Source organism: Orussus abietinus, unplaced genomic scaffold (genome assembly GCF_000612105.2).
Source record: "Orussus abietinus isolate OABI.00-Male unplaced genomic scaffold, Oabi_2.0 scaffold15, whole genome shotgun sequence".
NCBI classification, from domain to species: Eukaryota; Metazoa; Arthropoda; class Insecta; order Hymenoptera; family Orussidae; genus Orussus; species Orussus abietinus.
Window position 1 is genome coordinate 1182425 of NW_019396010.1, and position 24718 is coordinate 1207142.

Sequence of the window (24718 nt, forward strand, 5' to 3'; positions counted from 1 at the left end):
GGGCAATGTCACTGCGTTATTTCCCAATACGAGGAACAAAAGCGCGCGGCATTGTCCTCGAGCGGTGAAAAAGAAAAATTCTCACGGGAGCAAAAATAACCACGAGTCGCCCACGTCTTCGAGATTCCACGAGACGGCTCGCGGGGAGATGGAAAATGCCTTAAAAGCGAAATCCGCAAAACATATGCGTCTATACAATTTTTTTTTTTTCCCAGGGTCAAGTAAACCTTGACAACCCCCCGCCGTTTATCTTTCCTCCCCATCTATAATCCAACCGGTATTCCCCGTAATAAAAATGACTAAATCCCACGATAAGTATTAAACGTGTACATAATATTGTCAGAATATTCTTGAACTATCGCAGGAATTCGTTTGAGGAAAAGGACGAAGGCGACGTCGGCCATGGGAATCGGTAGGGGGTGAAACTCGACAGCGTGAGTTACTCTCCTTGACGATGTCATCTCTTTCTTTTCTTTTTTTCCCTCTCTCTCTCTCTTTCTCTCTCTCTCTCTCTCAATATCGTTTTCTTTATTTTGTAGAAAACTGCGTGATAAGTACACCAATAATCTTGCAATGTCGAAATGGTTGCCGATTGATCGGGGCACGAAAGGGACTGTCCGGAGCCGCCTCGAATAGAAATCCCGTGCGACAGAGCGTCTCTCTCCCTCTCTTTCTCTCTCTCTCTCTGGTCCAGATCCACGTCCGAACAGCCTCCGCGAGGCCCGAGATGCTTTTCTAGCAAGCCAGAGCAGTGAACAACGAACATTCTTCACCTCTATGTACGGTAGTGGTACAACTCTACTGTATAAAAAACAATTTTCCCTCCCCTAGGGGTCGATTCACGAGTTCATACGATCTTTCTCCCACACAAGTAGATTTGTATTACAAAATCTCACATTGTTGCAAAGTCGCGCTTATAAGTCTTAGAGAGAAATGTGAATTTCGCATGGTAATGTTGATCGTACAATCTCGAGAATAGATTCCCAGGTGACCTGCCGCGCGGCCGTAGCTTGAACGCCCCTCGGATGAATAATCGCCTAAAAAACAGTATTTTCGCCTAGACATATAACACGCGTTCGAGTCTCGAGAGCTCGTTGGAGTCGGCGTTCGCGGTCCCTTCCCGATTTAATCCGGGATTTCGCCGAAGATGGCTCGCAATTCGCATCCGCGGAGTTGGGCTCGCGGCCATTTTGGTTCCACTCTCTCATCCGAAAAACGAGGCATAGTAGAAGCGACCTACTTAAACGACACTGTTCTCTACACATCGATTACGATTGTTTATTTTTATTTTTATTATTTTTTTTTCTCCTTTTTGTATTTCTTTTAAAGAGTTCCTCGAAACGTCCGAAACCTTCGGCGCGAAGGCGCTCCGACGAATATCGAAAAATCAGCCGCTTGACCGGTTTCGAACAACGCGACAACGTTTGTCTCACACACACTCTCTCAATCGTTTTCACTCTCTCTCTCTCTCTCTCTATTCTCACTCACTCTATTGCAATTTAACTTGCATAAGCCACTGTGTTGTCTCGAGGGGATGGTCCGAGAAATTTTGATTCGGGGATTCCTCGCGCGTGACCATCGGGGCCACGCGGGTCTGTGCATCTCTTCGCGGATATTATGCTTCTCGGCGAGGTGATCGGGAATTTGGCCGACCTTTTCCGTACCTTCGAACGTCTATTTAATTTCCCAGTAAGCGAGGAACTCGACGGTGAGACGAAGGACGACTATTCGCCCTCTGAATCCGATTTCCAAAATGGCGCCCGCGCGGTTCCCAACCCTTCGGATTAATTTCCGATACAGGAGGTATCGCAAGTCCACGCTGTACCGTTGAAAAAGTGACGCGCCCTTGAAATGACATGAGTTTTATCGGAAGCATTCCGGATTACGAGTGGGAGCGGTCGTTAGCGGTTGGCAATAATATTGTCGCAGCTTAATATAGAACGCCAGGGTGGGATTGTCATTGGCCAAATTCCCGTTTGTGCGGGAAGAAGTACCGCTCGTTCGTTGAAAAGTGTTCCCTGCGCGGTGGCGGACACGAATGCCTCCCCTGCAGATACGACATCGCCTGTGCAGGACGGGGAGGCATCGATGTCTCCCAGTGTACGGAGCTAAACGCGGTGGGAAGATCGTCGAGCCTCGAGTTTCCCCCGGATCCCTCTCTCCGAGTTTCAAAGAATCTCCGGGAAGCGGTTTACTTAAAGGCTGCGGATACGAGGCGTCTCCGATTCTTCCCCGCCGCGGAAAGGACGCGGAATGGCGCGCTAGTCCTCGACACATCGACAAAGTTCGAAGGGCACACGACGTACAATCATACAGCAGTATATCACCGACCACGAACGCGAAATAAAAGACGTTCGACAGCGAAAATCTTTAGTATCTTTTTTTTTCTTTCTTTCCTTCTTTATCCGTTATCTCTTTGGAACACCTCGTGAAATCACAATATTAGACCCGGCAAACCAACGGGAGTTCGTTTCCGGATTAATCAGTACTAGGTTACTCGCCCCTACGGGTTTATCAGGCGAGGACGGGCGTCATTTTCCGAAAAAATTTTCCTACAAACTCTCAATCGTTCAGATTCTCAACGGCGGAAGACCAATTTCGAAAAGGCGAGAGGCATCCGGTTTCCCGCGGGTTTTTTTTTTTTTTTTTTTTCCCCACCACCCATCGATATTCGCCTGGACGAAGACGAAGCCGGCTCTCTCGATTCCAAAAAAGAAAAAAGAAAAACAAGAAGAAGAAAAAGAAAATCCCCGCGGGTGAACCGTCTCGCCGCTTTCGAAAAACCTCCCTCAATAGTACATATATATCCATATATATATATATATATTTATATATTTATATTTATATTTAATCATAATAACGCCCGCCGGAAACCCCCAAGGTCCGATCAACGAATCGCAATAACGTGCCACCGATATTCAATAATAAATCACAATAATCGAGCGCACTACCAATTCCCTAGGAAAGACTTACATTCGCTTAACGTATCGTTCGCGCGGATATCATCAATTTATAATTCAATCTAACTCGATAACACTTAAATCCAACCGAGGCTTGCACAGAACCCATGGGGCCACGAGGCCCCTTTGTTTCGTTCGTCTACCGACAATAATTAATATTTATTACAATCGTAAGATCACGTCGTCGAATATTAAATACAACAATTACGCTAGTCGTCCCGCTGTTCCCTCGTTCCACCACGCGTGCCTTCGTTATCTCATATCAACGAGCGTAACCGAGACGGCCTTCCCGATCCGATTATCCTGCTTCCCTCGATACGAAAAGCAGCTCGATTAAAGACGCGAGACCAAGAGTGTATTCTCCGAAAAGGTCTTTCTCTGGAGATCCCGAGATGGGCTAATAATTGGGACTAGAATAGTGTCAAGTTTTTCCCCTAGACGGAACGGAACTGGTCGCCCCTCCGTATAACACTTTTTACCACTTTGCATTTAATAACCCTATGACCAATGAGATCACGACAAAAATGATAACACGTTGCTTCTAATCGCCACAACGTCCCCGCCCTCTAAAACTATTCGCACGGAACGGCTGACTCGTCTTTACACAAATACATCTAATAGGACAGTATAAAAGAAACGAGCGGAGAATCAGCTCTTAATCTACAAGTCGCACATAGTGGAGTGTACACTGGTGGACATGAGTGCCTCCCCGTCGTGCATTGGGGATTCCATGATCACAGGGAAGGCACTCGCGACCACCAATGTACAACCGTGGGAGGAAAAGTCACCTCGTGCCGGTAATTCCCGGATGGTGTACAAGATTAACGAACGGCGCTATTTCCTCCCTCGGCCCAGAAAAGGCGCGTTTTCGTATCCGCGAATCCCCAGAAAAAGACTGAAACGCCCCGGAGAATAATCCCAGGAATGAGCATCTATCATCTAAATTCCTGAGAGCGTTGGATCCCTGCAGTTCCTCGACCGACCTTGCGCTTCTTTCACAAAGTTCCCTCCTATTCCCCTCGCCTATAATATTGCATTGCGTCTGCAACCACGCATCTCGGTCTACTATATTTTTCGGCTCGAATGGTACCGCATAATAAAGAATGCACAGAGTTTCGTGTTCAGCTCAGCTTGAATGGGTTTTTCCTGTCGCCGCTCCTAGCTACTCCTCCACTTCGCAATTGTTTCCAATTTTTTTTAACAAGATAGGACGCATCCTTTGTAGACATCGGAGCAGCTAGGAGCGACAATTAGCTCTAATGGTACCGCATGACAAAGAATATACAGAGTTTCGTGTTCAGCTCAGCTTGAATGGGTTTTTCCTGTCGCCGCGCCTAGCTACTCCTCCACTTCGCAATTGTTTCCAATTTTTTTAACAAGATAGGACGCATCCTTTGTAGACATCGGAGCAGCTAGGAGCGACAATTAGCTCTAATGGTACCGCATGACAAAGAATGTACAGAGTTAATTCCAATTTTTCTTACAAGATTTTCCGGGTAGAGTTGAACAATGCAGTCTATTCTCGCGTGCGTGGAACTGCCTAGACAATGCCTCCGTCCTCCTCGCCGTACCTTCGAGACACGTATCTCCTCCCCGAAGATCGATTACGCCCTAAGGACAATGCGTAGTTCGGAACGCGAGTCTTCATAACCCTCCAGCTCGATTTACCATCTAACAGCAACACACGGCCAACACGGAACCGTACAAAGATCGCCAATTTCTAATACACAACGGCTTGGACACGGATTCGGTCTTATCGAGACAAGTCACCCTCTCCCTCGGCCCTACAAAATCCTGCCCCTCCAGGCTCATCCGGCAATTTGCATACCCATTCGCTCATCTCGCACTCATTAACGCACACGCAGTAGATACCGTTATCGGCCTTCGAGCCGTTCAGCTTAGAAACGATCGAATGAACACCGAGGCGAACAGACGACTCGCGACGTCGAGATCGCACCGGGATATACCGAGTCGCGGCTAGAAGTCCCTCCCTTAACTGCATCCCCTTCGTTCGACCTATTACCTATCGATGAATCCCTCCGATTAGAATGAATTGGTGTGACTTCTCGTGAGATAGTTGGATAAATTCAATGTTCGCTCTGCCCCGACGACCGGACCTGAGATAAGTCTTATCCTCTCGCCTCCCCTGAAGGCGACGCGAAAGCGACCTCGAGGAACCCCTACATCTACCCCCCGTACCTAATCGTGCTTATCGTGGCTAACCACCCCCACGTGGACGTGGAGGCCCCAGGGAAGGTCCCAACCCCCTTGAACCGTCATTAATAAAAACTTGCTTAGAGACATAAAAAAAGGGAACTCCATCAAATTTGACATTTCCTGGCCGTCACCTTCTAGCTCAACCACGTGGTGGGGCTCGAGCCGACTCGGTTTGACGTCTCGAGGTCTATGGGAATTTCCTTCCCCTCGGATGTCGCTTTCGCATCGCCTCAACCCGGGAATAATGGGAGGCTCGCCCTAGGTACTTTGCATTCGTGCATCCCTGCTCGACGGACGGCGTTTCGACCCCCGCCCTGTCGGGCGCTAAGGGTAAAGGCCTACTTCGATAGAGCTATTCGTCCACGTGGCAGACGGATCGCGAATCTTTATAAATATTAAATTAATAAGCTCCTCCCCCGAGGGACCCGCGAGCTCGGCCCGCGATAATTTCCGCCTTCCCACCCGGGATCGCTTTATTCCCCTCGCGGTCGACTTTCGCAATGAGAGCTCGCTCGATAACATCGTCGTATCCGCCGGGGACTGTTTTGCAAAACGTCTGGCCGAGGGAATTTGTTTATCGCTCGACTCGGATTGGTCACGGCGATACGCGTGTCTCGCCGATCCCGCGGGCGACAGCTTTTTACGCGTGCCGTGTACACGTTCCTGACCGATTGTTTCACCTACGCGATATGTCGAGCACTCGCGGAAAGAGATCCCCCTCTACGGAGCATACTTTTTAATTACGATCCAATGAGTAATACGGTAGAATTTGAGTAGAATATACGGAGTAAAAAGAGCGGCTCCATAGAATGTACATCTCGGTTATATAGATCTTGGCGACGCGGTGGTAATTTCCATATACACGTATTATATCCGTAATTCTTTTAGTACAATGATGGGGGGGTACGTGATGGATGTAAAGGTAAACAGGAATTACACCTCGTATTTTTATCCTCGCTTCACGGAGACGACGCGGAAGGTGTTTATGGATGACGGGCCAGGACGCCGGCAATAGTCCTTTCTAATTACGATTAAATATTAATTTACCATAACCCAGCGTTCGCTAAGCCGAAATTACCATCTGTACGATGATCTCCGTAGAAATTCAAAGGAGTTGCGAGCTCGTAAAACCTCGAGACACCTATATTTCTTTTATTTTTTTTTTTTTTCTCGAGAGAGAGAGATTTAGAAACGACTTTCAAGAGATTCATTCATGGCCGCGTGGTTCACGGCTACGGGGAATATTAATTGGAATAATTCCGCGACGACACGGTCGACTTAGAGCGATCGCCGGGGCACAGTAAACGGGGTAATTTCCCATACGCAAGACTATGGCGGATACTGAACGCAAATTGTCGATCGGCGTAGTCCAATTTCCCGGGGTATCCGGGGATAAAAGTCAACGGCGAGGGGACGCGTCCGTCGGCCGAGCTCGACGAGGCCTCCCGGAAGAGACTGGAAGGCGCGGCGCGAGATTTGAAAAAGAAAGAAAGATAAAAAAGAAAAGAAAAGAAGAGAAAAGAACGTCGTCGAGGCGGCGCGCGTCATCTCGACAGGTCCTCGGGGCAGATCTCGTCCTATTTCGTCAAAACTGAGGCCTTATCTATTTGAATAATAATAAAAGTAGCGTTATATCAGACATTAGGCAGGAAGTCGGCGAGCAAGCGAGCGAGTCGCGCGCGTCGGCGCCGAGGTATTCGCGCGGAAGAGAGGAAGAGAGGAAGAGAAAAAGAGAGAGAGAGAGAGAGGGAGAGAGACGCCCGCGACGTCCATCACTAAAACGTGAACGGTCGGCCCATCGCGGACCTCTCGCGACGACCGTAAAGAAAATTCCGCAGGATCCGTCGGGTCTTTCCGCAGGATCCGGCCCGACTTCCGGTGTCTCGCTCGCGCGCTCCCTCGCTCCTCGCGCGAACGGCCTGTCGCCTCTCTCTCGCACGTGTGTGTGTGTGTGTTGTGTGTGTACCTCGTATATATAATGCGCGTAGCAACGCCCGCTGGATCTTTACCTTTTAATCGATACGTAGTAGCATATCATTTTTAGTCGTAATTATTATACCGATATTGAACTACCTAGCCTAATATTTACAGAGTTCTTTTGTCGCTCTTGGCACTACATTTTCGGTTCTCTCTTCCTCCCTCCCTCTCTCTCGCCCCGCTTCTTCGGCCCGTTCTCCCGACTCCCCCCTCTTCCCTCCGACTTGCTCGCTCCCGTCCTCCTCCCCTCTCTCTCCCCTTTCTCTCACACCCTCGCACCCATTCGCTCGCGCAAACGGCTCTCTCGCCGGCGCTCCCCCTTTAATAATAAACTCGCAATCTTGCAAGTCGCAATATTGCCAATAAATAATTTACTAAGTCTTTTTCGCAAAGAGAAAAACTTGCACGGAGAGATACTTTGCATCGTCTGGATCCCGAGGGGTCCCCCTTAAATTCAAAGTGTTGGGCGCGCGCGCGCGCGCGTGCGCGCACTGGCAATCCGCCCCCCTCGTCCACCCGTTTCCTCCCCCCGCAGCCCCGTGGTAGCGTCCATATCGCCGTCGCGATCACCGAGGAGAGATATCGCCCCTCTCGGCGTCCGTCCTCTTCTCGGCCGGCGCCGAGACGCCGACGCGGAGGTGGCCGCGTCCCCCTCCCGGGGTCGCTCCTCTTCCCGGATCCTCCGGATTCCCCATCCTCCGTCTCGGTCGATCCATCTCGCTCTCCGGTCGCCTCCACCTCCCCCGCCGCGCTTGGACTTATACTTTGGACTTATCTGAGATCTGGCTAGAGAGTGCCGGCCCTCCGGGATCGGCGTCGAGCGATCGACGGGGAAAACCGTGGACGAGAGAGAGCCCTCCCTCGTTCCTCCCTCCCCCTGCGGAGGGGACGGGGACACCCCGCCGCTCTACCGGACGATGGTGGCCGAAGGGGCCGTCCTGCGAAGCTTTTCCCGCGAGTCAGTCTTGAGATTTCCCCGTAGGGGGCGGCCCTCCACCCCCGCGGCCCGCGGCCGCTTCCTCCCGGCCGCGGCGGCCTCCTCGCGGAGTAAGGCTAGGTCTCTCGGCGGGTCATCCCGTCGGGCCTCGGGCGCGGATCAGACGTGCTGCCGGTGGCCCGGGTTCTCGTCCGCCTCGCACGGCACCACCGTCAGGCTCGACAGGTTGCTCAGGTTGCTGCTCGACTCCGAGTAGCTCGAGAGGGTCGGCCTGCGCGGCACCAGCACCGCCGGCGTCGAGCTCCCCGAGCCTCCGCTCGGGAACCTCCGGAACACCCTCAGGAGCGAGCTGCCCGCGCTGTGGCAGCGCACTATCCGCTCGGGCGCCTCCAGCAGCGCCGACTGGCTCCGGTACGGCGGCGGGCTCTCGCTGTCGAACACCGTCCGGTTGGGCGGCGGGCGCACGCACTTCTGGTAGATCTCGCTCTCCTGAAACGGAAGGCCCACTTTAGGGAACCGGGGTTCTACGAGAACACCGCAGAAACGCTCCCTTAACCCCTTAACGCACAGATTAAAAAAAAAAAAAAAACCGCCAAAAGAAATCAATTTTTTCTTTTTTAATGTAAAAGTCTTGGCAAAGAAAAATAAAATTCTCGATTATATTCGAGGGTGGAGAATTGTAGTAGCATAAAATACAACGCCGCTCGAAATAACTCGAGCGCACAAGTTAAGGGGTTAAGGTGATACGAAAGGGTCGTTATATATATATAAAACGAAAGTATACATACTTTCCCTAATTTTATATATATATATATAAAAGACTGGAAATCTCGGACACTCCATAGTACGTATAATAATAATAACTGGCCCCTCCCTCCGGAGGGGGGGGGAGTTCCGATAAAGCCGCGAGGCTGGATAAGATCACCGCGAGAATTCCGATGCGTCCGTCCGCGGCTCAAGGCCGGCCGCGGTGTTTACGTCGCGTCGAGCCGAGCGGAGCCGAGGGTAGCCGAGTATAGCCGAGTCGCGCCAGGCGGCCGTTCCCTTGAAAGTTACCCGGACATCGAGACCCCCGAGGAGAGGGTCGCGCGACCCAGGGAAAGGGACCGGACACCTTATCTCGAGTGTTTTCGTCCGCCGCCCTCCACCCCGATTTCACCCCCCCAGCTGCGGCCGGGCTTTGATTACCGAAACCCTAACCTCGAAAAAGCGGCCCTGCTCTCCGCGTCTCTCGAGTTTTGCTTCGATTTTCATTACAATTATTGTACGAGAACGACAGGTGGAGTGTGCTATTTAATACTTTATTTATTAATACTCAATATAATTCGACACAACAGTCAGTATGAAAACGAATGTCGGCAACGTAGGTATTTAGGAAAATCATTACCAACGTTGATCGAGTTCCCCGACGCGTTTCACGTCACCTTAATATATATATACATGTATATATGTATATTCTCCAATATTGCAAGGTTGCGAAAATCGATGGGAATAATTGTCTCACCTGCTCGGGATCGCGGAGATGGAGAGCGGTGTGCGCCCCGTAGGGGCGCTCCTCGCCGTCCGGAAGCTGGAGCCGCGGAGGTAGGTCCAGGGCGAGGTCCTGCCGGACGCTGCCCGCCCGGACGGCCCGGTCCCTCGCGGCCGCCACCATGGCTTCCTGCATCCCGTCCCCGCCGCCTCCGCCGCCCGCGGGGCCGCCGTGACCCCCGTGACCCCCGTGACCACCGTGACCTCCGCTGCCGACCTCCATTCCAGCGCTTACCGACAGCATCTGCGGGAACAAAGTCGAGAGATCACCTCGAGCCCAAACGACGTACAACTGTGACGTTTCGCAATGGCCGTCATAAAAAATGAGATGTGAATTTTATAACATTTCTCATGGAAGGTTTATTCAGACATGGTATACTAATTTTATAACATAGTTTCAAATTAAATGTATATAACATGTGTTATAAATTTAGTACACATATATATATATATAATAAAATTATGGAGGATATTAGTAACTTTATGATATATGTATAATGATTTCTGGACTGAAAAAAATTGTATCGTATGGATATAAACTATTTACCAACGATACCAAGATGTTTCCGCCGTATATTCATATGCAAAAGGGGCCTTCGCGAAATCAGCTGATCCGAGCGACGCGCGTCGCGGCGTTTCGCGTCTCCGCGGTGACGTTTAATGGTTCGTTACTTAACGCCACTAAGCGAGAGGGCCTTTACCGCGAGGAGGATTTGCGATGCGGAATTTACACCGGTATTCTACCTTGACTCGTGTCCTTCCTCTCGACTCGTCGAGGTGTTACGTCAAAGCCGAAGCACTTCGTAAATATCCCCGAAGTACCGAGAAGAACGGTGGGGGGGGAGAAAAAAAAAGTAAGAGGCTAACGAGTCATCCACCGGGATATCTACTATGCAATATCTGTCGGGCACTGATAAGCGTGTACGGCCGAAAATCCACCGCCATAACATCGGTCTGGACAGACGTCGGATTAAATCACTTTGTCTCCCTAGGATTTATTAAACCCCCTTCTAAGTACATTCCACGATGTTACAAGATGTTTACAATGAATAATTTGCATACACTTTCGCACGCCTCTTACCTTAGTAAGTACTACTCTAAATACTTGTAAACTAAGATACTTGATAAAATTGGCATACCATGTCTGAATAGAACTTCCAACGAAGATATTTAAAAAAAATTATCATGGCTTTTTTTTTTCAATTTTTTTTTTAACAGGGTAGAAAGAGCAACCCTTAGGACCTACGTCGACGGATCCTGGGGGATGTCCTGGGTCAGCGTCTCGGGTGGCGGTCAGGCGGTCGGGTTCCGGGATATCGGTGGGATAGGAGGCGCCGATTGACAATGAGAGAGAGAGAGACAGTGCCGTAATCTCGGATTGCCGGGTTATCAGCTCGGGGAGAGACCCCGGGGATGACTCGCGTGTTGTGACTCCGCGTCACGCACGATCGCAGGTTAGGAACGTTCCCCGGTCCGATAAACGGTCCTCTCGACCTCCGGGCGGAGACTCGGAGATATACCGAGCCGTGATAGACCGCGGGAATCGGAAAAAAGAGACGACGGGGAGGCGGCGACTTTACTCCCGGGTCGGCCTCTTGGAAGCGCGCGTATCTCGCGGAAAAACTCCACCTCGTTCGGGCGAATCTCCATCCCGGGCTATAATTACGGGCGAAGCCGCGATAAACGACCCTTCCGTCGGTGCCGACTCGGGCCTCGCCTTCCCCTTATCCGTTTCTTTTCCCTCTCCCCGAGATATTGAATCCCGTCGACTTCGTTGATACTTCCATGGAAGGGATACACCGAATAAGATGGTGCAATATCTTTTCACAATGGAGGGAAAAATAAAAACAGACCAGAATGAATCCATTGACAGACTGGATATTAATATTAATATTAATCTCAGGTCCCATTAATTACTCGAGATAAAATGCCCGGTAGCGGCTTGTTCGTCATTGGCGATTATTAATAAACATTTTGTATTTTAGTGACCACGTGGTAGGGAGGAGATCTAACCTCGAAATAGAGAATTTTCCATCCATGCACAGACTGGATATTAATATCAATATTAATCTCAGGTCCCATTAATTACTCGAGATAAAATGCCCGGTAGCGGCTTGTTCGTCATTGGCGATTATTAATAAACATTTTGTATTTTGGCGACCTACCCTGTAGGGAGGAGGACTTCGGAGAGACCGTCCACGTGGTAGGGAGGAGGATCTAACCTCGAAATAGAGAATTTTCTTATAGCACATAAAAGTCAAGGTTTTTCCCGCAGATTCCCAGGAAGCCGCGAGGGGTAGCCTCCCCTAAAGGGTTAATCGAGTAGTCCGGGGGTGAGCAGCGACACGTCCAGGGGCGGCGCGGGATATTATGCCCTTTAAGGTCGGCTTCGTAGTTTCCACCGAGGGGGTCGTCGCAGCGAGTGCTCGCCGTCGAAAGCGAAAGTAGGATGTACGTCGTACGCACGCACGTAGGCCGCGCACTTAGGGCCGCGTGCAGCTGCACATACGCGGCAATGCGGCCGGTACACGCGTGTACTCACGCGCACCTTCGCAGGACGTGCAAGGGCTCGGTACATACGTGCACCGATAGGACGTACCGAGAGTATCGATCTTGGCGAGCACTGCACCCTTACTTAGGTGCACGTGTGCATGCGTGCATACACGGGTACGGGGGTAGGAGTGCGTAACCACGGTGCAGGGCACGTCGGCGTGGCGACGATCGATCCGAAGGAGGGCGAGAAGGATCGTTTCGAGGGTTGGAAACGACGAGAAACTTGGGCGTCTGTGGCGTTTCAGAGGGATCGACGCCACGGGGCGGTTTCGATTCTCGGTTATCAAAGAAATTATCAAAGATCCGAGGATCTAGAAAAAAAAAAATCTCACCTCGAGCTCCCTCCCTCCTGATCGAAAGGAGGTAATCTCTAAAAGTTAACACTATTTCCACCAAAGGTGTCAAAGGACACCTTTTAAAATTTTACCCTGAAATAATTTTCAAAGTTTAATAATTTTTTTTTTTTCTCAATTAATGCATTGGAATTTCATATAATAATTGTTCAATTTATTTACCGGTATCATTTTCCTCGAGCTCGTCAAAACACCTTTCGGTCGAAATGGGTATACACAAAATCCTGGTGGAAGTAGTGTTAATCCGAGGTTAGTTAATCCAAAGGATTGGTTAACCGGGGAAATGAAATCTCGTTACTGTCGGGGATGGATCGCGATCCATGGATCGAAGCGTCGACGTCGCGGAAGCCCGGCTATAATCGAGGCGGCGACTAATTAACGTTATCGCCGTCGCTCCGTAAATGGCGTCGGTCCGTCCGGCGGTGTCACGTGACGGTGACGGACGCCGGGCGGACGTCCGACGGCCCCGAGGGAGCGATTCCGCGGCAGGACGCGCACGTCGTTACCGGAGCGTCGCGACGCTACCGATAGCCGTTAATAAAAACGGCGACCTCGTTATCGCGACGACTCGTTAAACCGCCGCGGCGTCGCGACGCTGACCGCGCGATTCGATTTCGACTCGAGTCGGGGCGAAATTTTCGATCACGTGCAAAATGTCCACGTGCAAAAATCAAGAAACATCGATCCCGAGTAATTGTTCGCGGAGAGAGTCTCACCCCCGAGATATCGAAAATATAGATTTCGATCCGGATGAAGGAAAAAAAAAAAAAAAGGAAAAATGATACGAGCTCCGCGAAGATAACGGAAGAGCCCAGAAATCGAGTAAACTGATCTGCGGAATTTTTTTCACGGAGCATTCCCGGCTGACGGAGAAAAAAAAAAATAGGAAATCGGTTTACTCCCCAAAATCGCTCGACCGACTGCATTTGGTTTATTTCGGAAAACGGCTCGACCGAGATAACCGAATTTCAGTTCGCTCGACCAAATCGGTTCGCTCCGAGGGACTAAAATGTTTTGCTTTAATGCAGTTAATTACATCAATACGCGATATGTGATATACCGCGATATTTCATATAATCGACCTAACATAACAAGTACGGTCGAAACGTTTCATTGACTTGATCGGATATTTTCGAGTTCTAATTGAGGTTAGGAATCCCAGGGAGGATGAAAGTGAGTCCACGAAGAACCAGTACCGAAAGTACTCGCGACAGGTCTTGCCGGGCTTAACCTACTGGGTTAAGCCACGGGTGTCTAGACTCGGCATTAAGGTCCGCCGGGGCGTCCGCACTAAGAATTCCGGGACAATCCCCTGTTGGTACGTTTCTTTCGGGACCGGTTTTAAAAGTTCCACGGTGTGCAATAATCCGGATGTGCCCGAGTTGCACCTCGCGTCCCCTCGATTCGCCTTCCTCGGGGCTCGACACGATTCCGGGAGGTGGACGAGTTTCCACCTTCCCTTAAGCCCGAGTGTCTTTCCCCTTATCAAAATCAAACGATAAAAAAAAATAGAATAAGAAATAAAATCCAAGGTATATCATACTTCGGGAAGTGCAGAAATTAAAGAAAAAAAAAAAATAAGAAGAAAAACCATATCACCCCCGATAAGACCAAAGAGGTATAAATAAGATACATTACACGATACGACCCCCGCCCACTAAGTCATTCGCGTGTCGTTATTCATTTAATTCTCGATTAATAAAAGGACATTTACGTACTTGACATCGGTAGAAGTGCAACTGCGATTTATACCCGTGCATTAGATTATGGTATGATTTTTTTTTTAATTTATTTAAGGACGGCGGTGTGTGTGTGTATATGTATATATGCCCTTTTCGAGGGAAAATAAAAGCTAGGAGATAAGTCGTTTATAAACGGTCGAGAGTCTTCCCGCTCCGTCATTCCGGCAAATGGCTATCACGGTCACTCTCGTTATTCCAGTGGCGGCGATATCGCATAGCCGACATTGCCGAGGCCGATTAGGTTAGCAAACAAATGTACTCGCGTCCGTCCACGTTCGCCGTTAGCCGGAGCGTCGTGCCAGTCCTGGGAGGCTAAAAAACCGAATTCGCTCTCCCCAGCCGAGCGGATTAATCTGGCGGCAAAACGTTGGATCCGCCGTGGAGGATAAAAAGACATAACGTAGAGTAACCGCAGTTGAAATTAGCGCGTACAAGGGGCGATTAAATCCGAGAACGTCGCAAAATGTAGGCCGCGTCCGCCGCCATATTGGGCGGCTACGTCACCGTTCGAGAATTGAAACACCGTGAAGGGGCAATAAAAAATGCCGCATTCTCGAATGCAACGTCCGGCCCGTACCCTGGGAGACATTTTGCAACGAGATCGGCCACGACGAAAGTAAACGCGGACTCTGGCGCAATCCCCCCATACGCCGCCATTTTGGTGCACGGAAGAAGACGCGCGCTCTTGCGTAACTTCCGCAAGATCTTCCCGCTCGTCCGGAGATAACGCGGTAACGGGGCCCAGATAATACCGTCCGGAGTCTAGACACTTAATTACGAGTCGTCCCTCGAAACGGTTGGCCGTTTATTTAACCACTCTTTATTATACTCCGCTCCGGAGGGGTCGGTGAAAAACCGTTCGGACGATTCGGCGGAGGATTATTAATTAATTAAATCCGCAGTCGCAGGGTGGAATTTATCCTCGACTCCTGGCCGATAGTCGCGGATCATCGGTGCCATCGATAATGGGCATAAAAAATGAATCCCTGCAAACGAGAGGCCCCCCCGATATCTCGCCCCCTATCCACGTCTTCCTCGGGGCGGGAAGGACTCGTCGTCGTCCTGGGTGACATTTAAAAGTCCGTCGGAGGTGTATCGACCGCCGGGAGAGGAGCGCGCCCGACCCAGACGAGAAAACTGCAGTGAAAGCCCCGGATCGCATTCTGGGCCAGACGGAAGAAACGCGAGGCAGACGGTGTAACGGCCCCTCTCTGCCTCTCTCTCGCGCCCTCTCCACACCCGTCTGGCCGTCTCGCTCCCTCCGCCCGTCCGGGGAGCGCGACGGCCCTCTCTCTTTTTCTACCGCAGCCGACTTTCGGATTCGGATCCGGCGCCGAGAAAGGGATAAGAGACGAGGTCGCCGATCGCCCTGGATCGTCCCAGGTCGTCCCAAGACACATCCTGGGACGTAATATCGCGTCATAACCTCCCAATAACCATTACCCAATATTTCCATCATTTGTCGGGATAATCCGCAAACAATTTCCGTTGGTTATCACCAAGAGTCGAATTTTCTTAAGTACACGCGCATTTAGAGCGGTGAAGAAGACCATCGGTCTGGGATATACTGGACCACCCTAGATCGCTCTATGCCGGCTAGATCACAGATCTAGGTTGTACCGAGACCTGAGTCACCCTGTACAGTCCCCGGTCGCCTCCGGCCGGAGGGTGGAAAAATCGAATCGGCGGCCAGGGTTTTGGGAGCAGCTGACGGATATCTCTCCGGCTACCTTCCCCATCTAACGAAGTCTGGCGCGGTACAGGCGCGGCTAAAATCCGCAACGGGACGTCCCGTGCGGAGGGTGCCCCGGGCTCGACTCGAAAATACCCTATCCTTGGTCAAAATTCCAAATTCCAAATTAAAAATTTTTAATTCAAATTCCAAATTCATAATTCAAAATTCAAAATTCAAAATCCAAAAGCCGCGAGTCTCTTCGGGTACGCAATGGCGATAAAAAAAGCGAACTATTTCCCGATTCCGCATTTCCTGGACCAATTGAGCGGCATCGAGGGTAACCTCGATATGGAAACTCCCTCTTACGTGTTTACACCTCGCGGGTTAAGGCGAATCTCGCGAACGTGCACGCCCTCACGCGTGAACTGCGGAGCACCCTCCACGTTGTCCTCGAATTGCGAATCGAATTTACCACGTTCTTTAACATCCAAAAATTCCTACCCCGGAATTCATTAACACTTCGTACCGAAGAACGCTCCACAATCCACGGAACGAGTGAAGCCGTTTCTCTCTCGGTGTAATTAAAAAAAGTTAATTATTAGAAACGTCGCGTAGAAATATGATTTTATTTCATCATTCTTTCATTTCGAGACTGCACGTCCTACTTATCAGGAATTAAATCCTTTAGACAGAGATTACTATATTTGAAACCTCATTTAAGGGATAGAACTAAAAATTCTAAGTACAAAATTCTGAACCTTTCGATTCGCGATCGCGAAAACCGCTTCGAGGAGCAATCGGCTAATCACGGTACGAGTTAAACCCGGCGGTGAAAACGTGCTTAACTTTTCCTTAATGCACGTCTCTGCGATTCGAGACCGACAGATTCACGGTTCGAGCCATTATGTATGTTATTTTCCGCTATCGGTAGCACGTGCGGTCCGATAAGAACGTCTCGGGCCCGCTTACGAGATATAAGAACGCAGCGGGCAAAAAGACGAAAGCAACTACGCTCGCGAGGTTCAAGATTTATATTATACTTAATAAGTTACTCGCAAATACCAAACGTATCTTTTAATTCCTACGTAAGAGCCCAAGGTGAAACGTATATACGTATGCTGTATATATATACACATAAGCGTGTAAAAAATTCGTGAATTCAAGAAATACGATTTTCATCGCGTTACAATATATACGGGGGAGATACGTAGCTACCAGAAGACGAGGCAAAAGGTCTAACATACCACCAGGGCCATGTCGCGAGGTTTCGCTGCCTGGACGTGGAGGATCCGGGCCCCGAGCTCGATCAGCTTTCTCCTCAGCTGCTTGACGGAGACGCCGAGCGTCTGTATGCAGCGGCGCCTCAGCTTCATTTGAACGTGGACGCCAGGGTTGCCGACCAACTGGAAACCACCGACCGTCAGCTGTCAGGCCGGCATCGCCGTCCCGACATCCACGGAGAAGACTTCCCGTCCGAGCCGGTCCCGACCGTCCCCGACGCGGCGGTCCAAAGGCGGCGCCGGGAGCAGGTCGTCGCGCACCCTGGGCGGTCTTCCGGAGTGTTAATTTTGCAAGGTCGAGAAAGCTCCGAGGTGGAAGTCGTCCTCGAAGACCTCGACGCGGTCGACCGCCGACGTCTCCGGTCGTTCCCGGGGTCGATCGCGATCTCGATTTCGTCCCTTGCCTCTCGCCGGCGGCGCGGGTCTGCCGTCGGGGCCGTTATCGGCGAAGGTCAGGTTCCCGTCCCGGCGCCGCGGTACCGCCGAGTGCGGGAGCCAAAGGTCACCGGCTCTGCCCGCACCAGTCGTCTGCCGGGGAGCGCTCGAATCCGAGCCCGAGGAGGCAGCTATCGAGCAGCCTCCGTCTCCCCCCTGTCTCCGTCCCTCGATAAAGATCCTCCTCGCCAACCGGCGAGAACTTCGAATCCGGCACTTATCCCTCCTTCCCCGGGGCACCCGGACGCGTCGGTCCAGCTCGCCGAGGCGCCTCCGGAGCTCCGGTCACTCCGCCGCGTCTCTGGCGTAACGATCGCCGGAGAGCTTCCGACCTTGAGGCGGCCTAACCTCAAAACGGGCCGCGGATCGATGTGCTCTCTCTCCTTCTCCTCCTCCGCGCGTTCCTGCGAGGCGCCCGGTCGAGGCCGCGTCCTCAGCCTGGGTCTCGACTCGTCCTTAGAGCCGTAACGGGTCGCTCGGCGTATCCTCTCGATTCGGCCGGCGCGAGCGGTCGATCGCGTCCCGAGTCCAGCGGCAGACTGAATTCGTCCGGTGGCTGTCAGGCCGCAGCACCGTCGCCGCCCCCTCTCCTCGGCCGGCTTCCCCCACTCCGCGGCCGGCGGCGGCCGAGTGTGCGCGCGCCGCGCTTGTACGTGGGCGCGCTGCACGCGCGTGCGGTACCGTCCGCGCAGTCGCGCGCGTCCGTGCGCCCCGGACGCGGGTGTGGGGAGGCGTCGGTGCCCCGCGCATGCGCGCCCGCCGGTTTGGCCGGTTAGGCCGGTGCAGCGCGACGCAAAAATCCTGACGACGATACGGACGCGTGGCACGGGGGGGGGGCAGGGAGGGGAGGGGACCGGGGGATTTCGACGTTTTCTTTTCCTCGCGCGGGAGGACGACTACTAAGGACGAAGGGGACGCGAGGACGTCTTCGGGCCGTCGGGGCGCATTTAAATATTCACCCCGCGTCGGGAGCGATCGGCCGGCTGGGACCGGGCCTCTCCTGCACGCTTTTTTCATTAATTCGAGGGGCCCCTACCCACTTCGGACAGGGAGGAGGGGAAGGGTGAAATTACCCTTGAAATTAGCGCGAGCAGGTTGTCGAGACCGACGCGTGACGCGAAGGCCGACCGAGGTACTCCCGGGGATCGATCACGGCGCGGGAGAGGCGAAGGGTGGCCCGCTCCTCCAAGGGACGACGAGGAACGTTAAAGGAACGGGCTCGTTATAAATTTCACGCACCGCGCCGTGGAACGAGGAGTAATCGCGGCCGGTCGTAAGAGCCCTCCTCTCTCCTTGCGAGGAACGCGTCCGTTTTAAACGCGAGTCAGACCTCAGGGTGGAGAAGGAGAGAGAAATAGTTGTCAATCGGTAGGGAATCCCCAAACTGAGGATCGTTCAAGTATCGCGGTCACTGTAAATAATGAAATAATGTGATATAATAAAAAGACGCGTCTATGTATTAATTCGTCCAGTTAGCGAAAATTCTCCTACATGTTTTGGTACTCCGTTCCATTCCTGGGGACGACGTACGTCGCGTCCCCCGGGTGTTCACGGTTATCCCTCAGAGTTTCACCGGGGAGGAACGAGAGGACGCATGCGCGATCGGCTCTGCTCGAGCGAGAGTCGAAAAGGAGAGAGAGAGGGAGAGGAAGATACGGAAAGGGGGAGCCGAAAAAGAAACGGATCGACCGGGCGGCCAGAGGGGGAAGGGAGGGAATCCGGAGAACGGAAAAGGAAGAGCAAAAGAGACGGGCGAGAAAAAGAGAGAAGGAGGAGCAGAGAGAGAGAGAGGAAAAAGAGGAAAAGAAGGAAGGAGCGCGTCCTCGGCGAGGACGTCAGGCGTGGGCGCGACCAGGTGGAGGGGATCGGGCGTCGTCGGCGTCGACGTCGACGTCGACGGTGCCGGGGCGGAGGGACGAGGGGATCGACCCCCTTCGTCGCGTCAAGGTCGCGTCGACGTCGTCGTTAACGTCTCCGTCGAGGGCGGGCGAGCGTCGTTTACGCGCCCACCGTCTCGCCCCCTCCTCCCCCCCCCCCGGGGGGGACGGGGGGACCTTTCACCCCTTTCGCCACCAATGGCGAGCTACTAATTACGCTCGATTCGGATACGCCGTCGTCGCGTCACCGTCGGGACGCTCGAAGGACCTCTCCTCTTGGACGAGGACGTCGTCTCACCCCCGGCCCCTCTTTCTCCCTCTCGATCGAAAGCGGCCGGAGGGGGGGACCCCTCTCTATCTCGCTTTACCGCGAGCAACGTCTAAGCGGTCTCCAAGGTTAGGGTGATGCGGAATCCGCGGCGGATTTTTCTTCCGTGGATTTAATGGGTCCTCGCGTCTCTTACACGGCGGCTTCGTTTGGGCTTCTCTCTTCTGTCACTCTGCGACGGACAGAGGGGATGTAATGGGAAAGGGGAGGGTAAGCCACGTGGATGTAATTCTTTATCACGGGGATGGGCCATCCCGGGGGTTCCACGAGCGATTCCACCGCCTGGTAACGCCGAGATGCGAGGAGCCCTTACGATACGTCCGCGGTCTAGGGATCGATATTAACCGGCATCGAGGTTGGTCGATACTCCGACCGCTCTTCCGGGTCCCTTTGCCCCGCTTCCCCGGAGGAATCGTCCCCTCGGCATAAATTATCTTCGGGAGGTTCGTCCAGGAATCGAGAATCCTCCAGTCATTGACCGCTCCTCCGGAAATCCCTCGGGGGGGAGGGCTGATCCTAACCTCCCCTCCCGGTCCCGGTTCCCCTGAGTTGCCAGGCAACCTTGACCTCGCACCGGTGCACCCCTACGAGCGCGGTCGGGAAATGCCGCCGGAGGACCGGAAGGGCGTCGCGACGCGACCGCCGGTCGGGGTGGACGCGGCTTAATGCGCACACGTGCGTGCGCGCCGTAGCGCGCATCGGTGTGCGCATCGGTGCGCTCATTGGCGCGGGCGTCGGTGTGCCCCTCGACGGGCTGCGGCGCGTCGGAGTGCGGAGGGCGTCGGGGTGTTGGTGCGCGCCGTCTAGACAGGAGGTTGTCGGGCTGAGCGGGACCGGGGACGGGGGGGGGCGGCGGCGGCGACTAGGCGTCGGGTGGGAGGGCCGCAGGAGGAGTGGGGGGCATGATAACCGGCTATCATATCTCAGGGCCGCCGCGCCGGGTCCCCGCCGTCCCCCGGACCTCCGCCTCCTACGAGACGACTGCACCGCGGCGCCCCAGACGCCGGGGTACCCTGATAACTCGTTCCTCCCCCCGGGCCCCTCCCGACGCCGACGCCGTTCGCCCTTCGCCGGCGCGTTATCGCGCAGCCTCGCACTCCGATCCGCAACGGCCCGTCGCGACGTCCAGAGGCGACGCTTTTCTTTGAAATAGGACCAGGGCTCGGGAAGGACCTCTACGAGGACGCCCGCCCTCCTGGGCATCCTCGGCGCGCGGGTCTCCATCGGATCGTCGAGTATCGATTAAGGCGATGTCAAAGTGGCGGCGAAGAAGTTTTGTTTGTAACACTTTTCTCCCGACTCGGTTTACCGAATGGGTTGAAACTTTATAACGTGAATAGGGAGACTATAAGGGAGGTCCTGTAACTCATGAAATTTCAATTTTTTTTCAAATTTCTTTATATTTTAAAAATTCTTTATAAAAAATGAAATTTACCGAGTTTCAGGACCTACCTTAGGGTCTCCATAATCATGTTTTAAAGCATGAAACGATTTGAGGCACCCAGTGAACGATTGAGCTTTCGGATGACACTTTCACATCCCCTTAATGGGGAATCAATCGGGCAATCGGGCGAAATTATGAATTTCCGACTTGCTCGTTATTTGAACCCATTGACTACCTATTCTGTACACGGGGATTGGGAAAAGGTGACGCGCGATATCCTGCCGCGTTTTTTCGGGTGGACCGGACTCGTCGATGTCTGGGGTCGACGATAAAGAGAACGTTGTCGAATCTGTCAACTGCGGGGACGAAGATGCAGCTACCGTGGTAGTAGGAGAAAGTTAGTAGTCGAAAGTGCGACTAATCCATTCACGTAAGACTCGGAGGAATCGATCGCCGAAGTGTCTCTCGTCCTTCCCCGGGAAATTACGATCCCGACTCGGCGACGAATGTCGCATCGATGCAACGATCCCTCTTTCTTATCGCTTCCCTTGTCCCCTCCTTCGAAAGTACACTGACCCGACGGCTGGCGATCGATGTCGATCCATACCGATCGATCGATCGGATCCCGTACGCGCGCCGCCTCGCGACGATCCTGCATTCAATTGTCTTCGCGGTTTTTCCTTAATTTCCTCCATTATCAAGGAGTTCAATTCGGGACCAGACTCGTTATCTACGCTTCGAATCCTTATCAAACACGTGCGCGGATCCTAACTCACGTTTCCTTTTATATCCTAATTTATCGAATCCTTGGTTCGAGCTGAAGGTCTTGCGATCGATCGATTAGTTGTACTAGAAATTGATTTTTTAATATGTGCGTATGAGCGATAAAAGAAATGTGTCAGAAATTCCGGAATTTAACAATTAACGAATTTATTAAGAATTAATAATGTACGGACAGGTGATTGAAAAATGTACGTCCACTCGACGAGACGTCGTCCGTCGTTTCGACGACGGAGTTTGGGGAGAAGGGCGGAAGAAATCCTTATCACGAGGGGCGTCCCGACGAGGACGCGTCTCGCGCGACTCGAGGGCGAGGCGTCGCGTGATACGCGAAGGACTACCGTAACTTCTCGTCTATTTACGTTGACCTACGACGTAATCGTGCCCTAAGGCCTGCGACGGCCTGCCGTCTGGCACGTTTCCACGCGAGCGAAGCGAGACGTTGCATATTAACTCGGCTGACACACACGAGGTTGACTCGTCCGTTCGACCTCGACGCATAATATTTCCATTTCTTCTATTTATATACCTAAAGTAGGATTTAATTCATATTTTAAGTACCAGGCAAACCATCGACGGAAGGAAAGCGCATCAAGTGGAGAGAAAATCATTTCAACAGTTTCAAACTACAGCGCGAACGAGCTCGTACACCGTTAAAAAAATTCATAAAAGATGTTATAAAATCCACGGTATTTTTTTTCCCAACAGGTTAGGGTCCTGAAACTCGGGAAATTTCAATTCAGTTATTAAAATCGTGGAAAATGGATAATAAAAAAAATTAATTTAAAATTGAAATTTCATGGGTCTCAGGACCTTCCTTATAGCCTCCAGGTTGACGTTGTCGAGTTTGAGACGATTCGGTACACCCACTTCGGAGACGAGTCTCGTAAACGAGCCCCCTTTGACGTCACTTTCGCATCACCTTAAGCCGGGTTTTTTTCGACTTCTGCGCGTCCTATCGAGCGGCGCCACTTGCAGCGGGGAGGAAGAGGCGGGGGGGATTAAAGGGGAATGAAAAGAGCGAGGAGCTAATAAAGGCCGGACGCGAGATTATTAAAAGTAGCCGGACGAGCGACCGGTCCACGTTGACCCAAATGGCGGGCCGACGACTCGGGGTCGGGGGGCAGAAACGCGACGCCATCCGCTCGTCTGGCTACCGTCTGGGAGCCAACCTCGAGAACAGTCAGCGGTTGACTCATTAGGCATAATAAGTAAGAAGTCGCGTCGGCCTCTGCACTCCGCTTTGATTCCCTCGGCCTCTTTGCCGCCCTCTTACCTATGTCGCACCGGCGACCCCTCTGAGCGCGTCGCGACGCCTGCAAGGGGTGCCCATGTTCCGATTCGTCAATGAACTCGATTAATTCGTATACCAAATAAAAGGTATTCGGTGATTTATAAGAGATTAAGAACCGCTGAACCGGCCTCGACCCTCTTATCAGTCGACTAATTAATCGTAGCTACCCAGTGGATAAGGGTTTCGTCCGATAGCAAGGATTAATCGGAACATTTGAGACGCGGTTCAAATCCGGGACGTAAAAGACGCGGGTCTTTGCGGGACGTTTGTTATGGAATCGGCCACTGGGCATTTAATAACCGCGATAATCGGCAACGATCGCCCACGCAAAAAGGGCGATAAGAGCCTTGGATCCCAGTCCCAAGGCCGAGAGAGACGCGTCGTGCTCGTCCTCGGAGGATCCTCCTCGGGGAAAGGGACAGGGAGGTCGAGGCGGCGCCTCGGCCAACGAGGTGAGAAGACCGCGAAGGTAAATCCCGGCGACCGGGCCATAAATGAATTAGCGGGGCCAGGTAGGACGACAGGTCGTCGGGTCACCTCCGGGGCGCCCCTCGGCGATTCGTATGCAAATCGCGATCCTGTTTACGGCGTCGCCCCAAGGAGGAGGACGCGTCGGCCCGGAGGAGGTCGAGGCCGGCCCGCGGAGCGTTTCGGGGCTGCCGCGCGGCCTCCGCGTCGACTAGGTCGAGGTTGGCGCGACCGGCCCCCCGATTCTCGCCCGTACGGGCTCGCGACACCCTCTCGCGTCCCCGAGATTACCTCGGCGAGCAAACTCTGGGGTGCCGCGCGTTTCCTTCTTGCATTCCGTTTTTCGACACTGTCAACCTTGCGCCGAGGCCCACTCGCGACTCCACTTTATCGACGCGGTAAAAGCTATTCCTGGAGCGATCCTTTTTCCGATCAACGACGAGTCCAACATGGCTGTACTTGTTCTGATCGCCTTGATACGAAAGGTTCATATATCCACGAAACGTCAAAATATCTGTATTTAATTTCTCCCCTGTAAGGTTTTGTCACACTGATCCCATTGCGTGGAAATATCAAATCGCCTTTATGGACCTCATTATTTCGATCTTTAATAAACATATGATTTTTTAAATGAAATTTTATTTAATTAAAATTTTTTTATTATCCTTCTTTACATATTAATCTGCCCCTACTAAGACGATAAAATATTGGTTGAAAGGAAAAAAGCAAATCAACTCCTCGATACCTTTCCCGTGCGATTCCGTCCGGTCTCCGCCGCAGCGGCACGCGTGGCGGCGCTTCGCGGACGGCAAGAGACCCGCGGGACGATCACGCGTGCACGCACGCGGCGCTAAAGATCCGGCCAATCAGGGAATTCGCTCGTCGGTCACGTAGATCGTCCGATACTAGGCGCGTGTCTACGCAAGGA

The 24718-nt window shown here is 52.4% G+C and overlaps 1 protein-coding gene across 1 annotated transcript in view; it reads right to left on the minus strand.

Moving 5' to 3' along the window:
* Positions 1 to 1258: 1258 nt before the first annotated feature.
* Positions 1259 to 24718, minus strand: part of LOC105696507 — a 48737-nt gene continuing 25277 nt past the window's right edge. The window contains exons 3-4 of the mRNA XM_012419032.1: positions 9596 to 9865; positions 1259 to 8580 (exon numbers count right to left, since the gene is read on the minus strand). Coding sequence (XP_012274455.1) covers positions 8251 to 8580; positions 9596 to 9865 — 600 coding nt within the window. The 3' untranslated portion in view covers positions 1259 to 8250. The remainder of the gene's footprint in view (positions 8581 to 9595; positions 9866 to 24718) is intronic.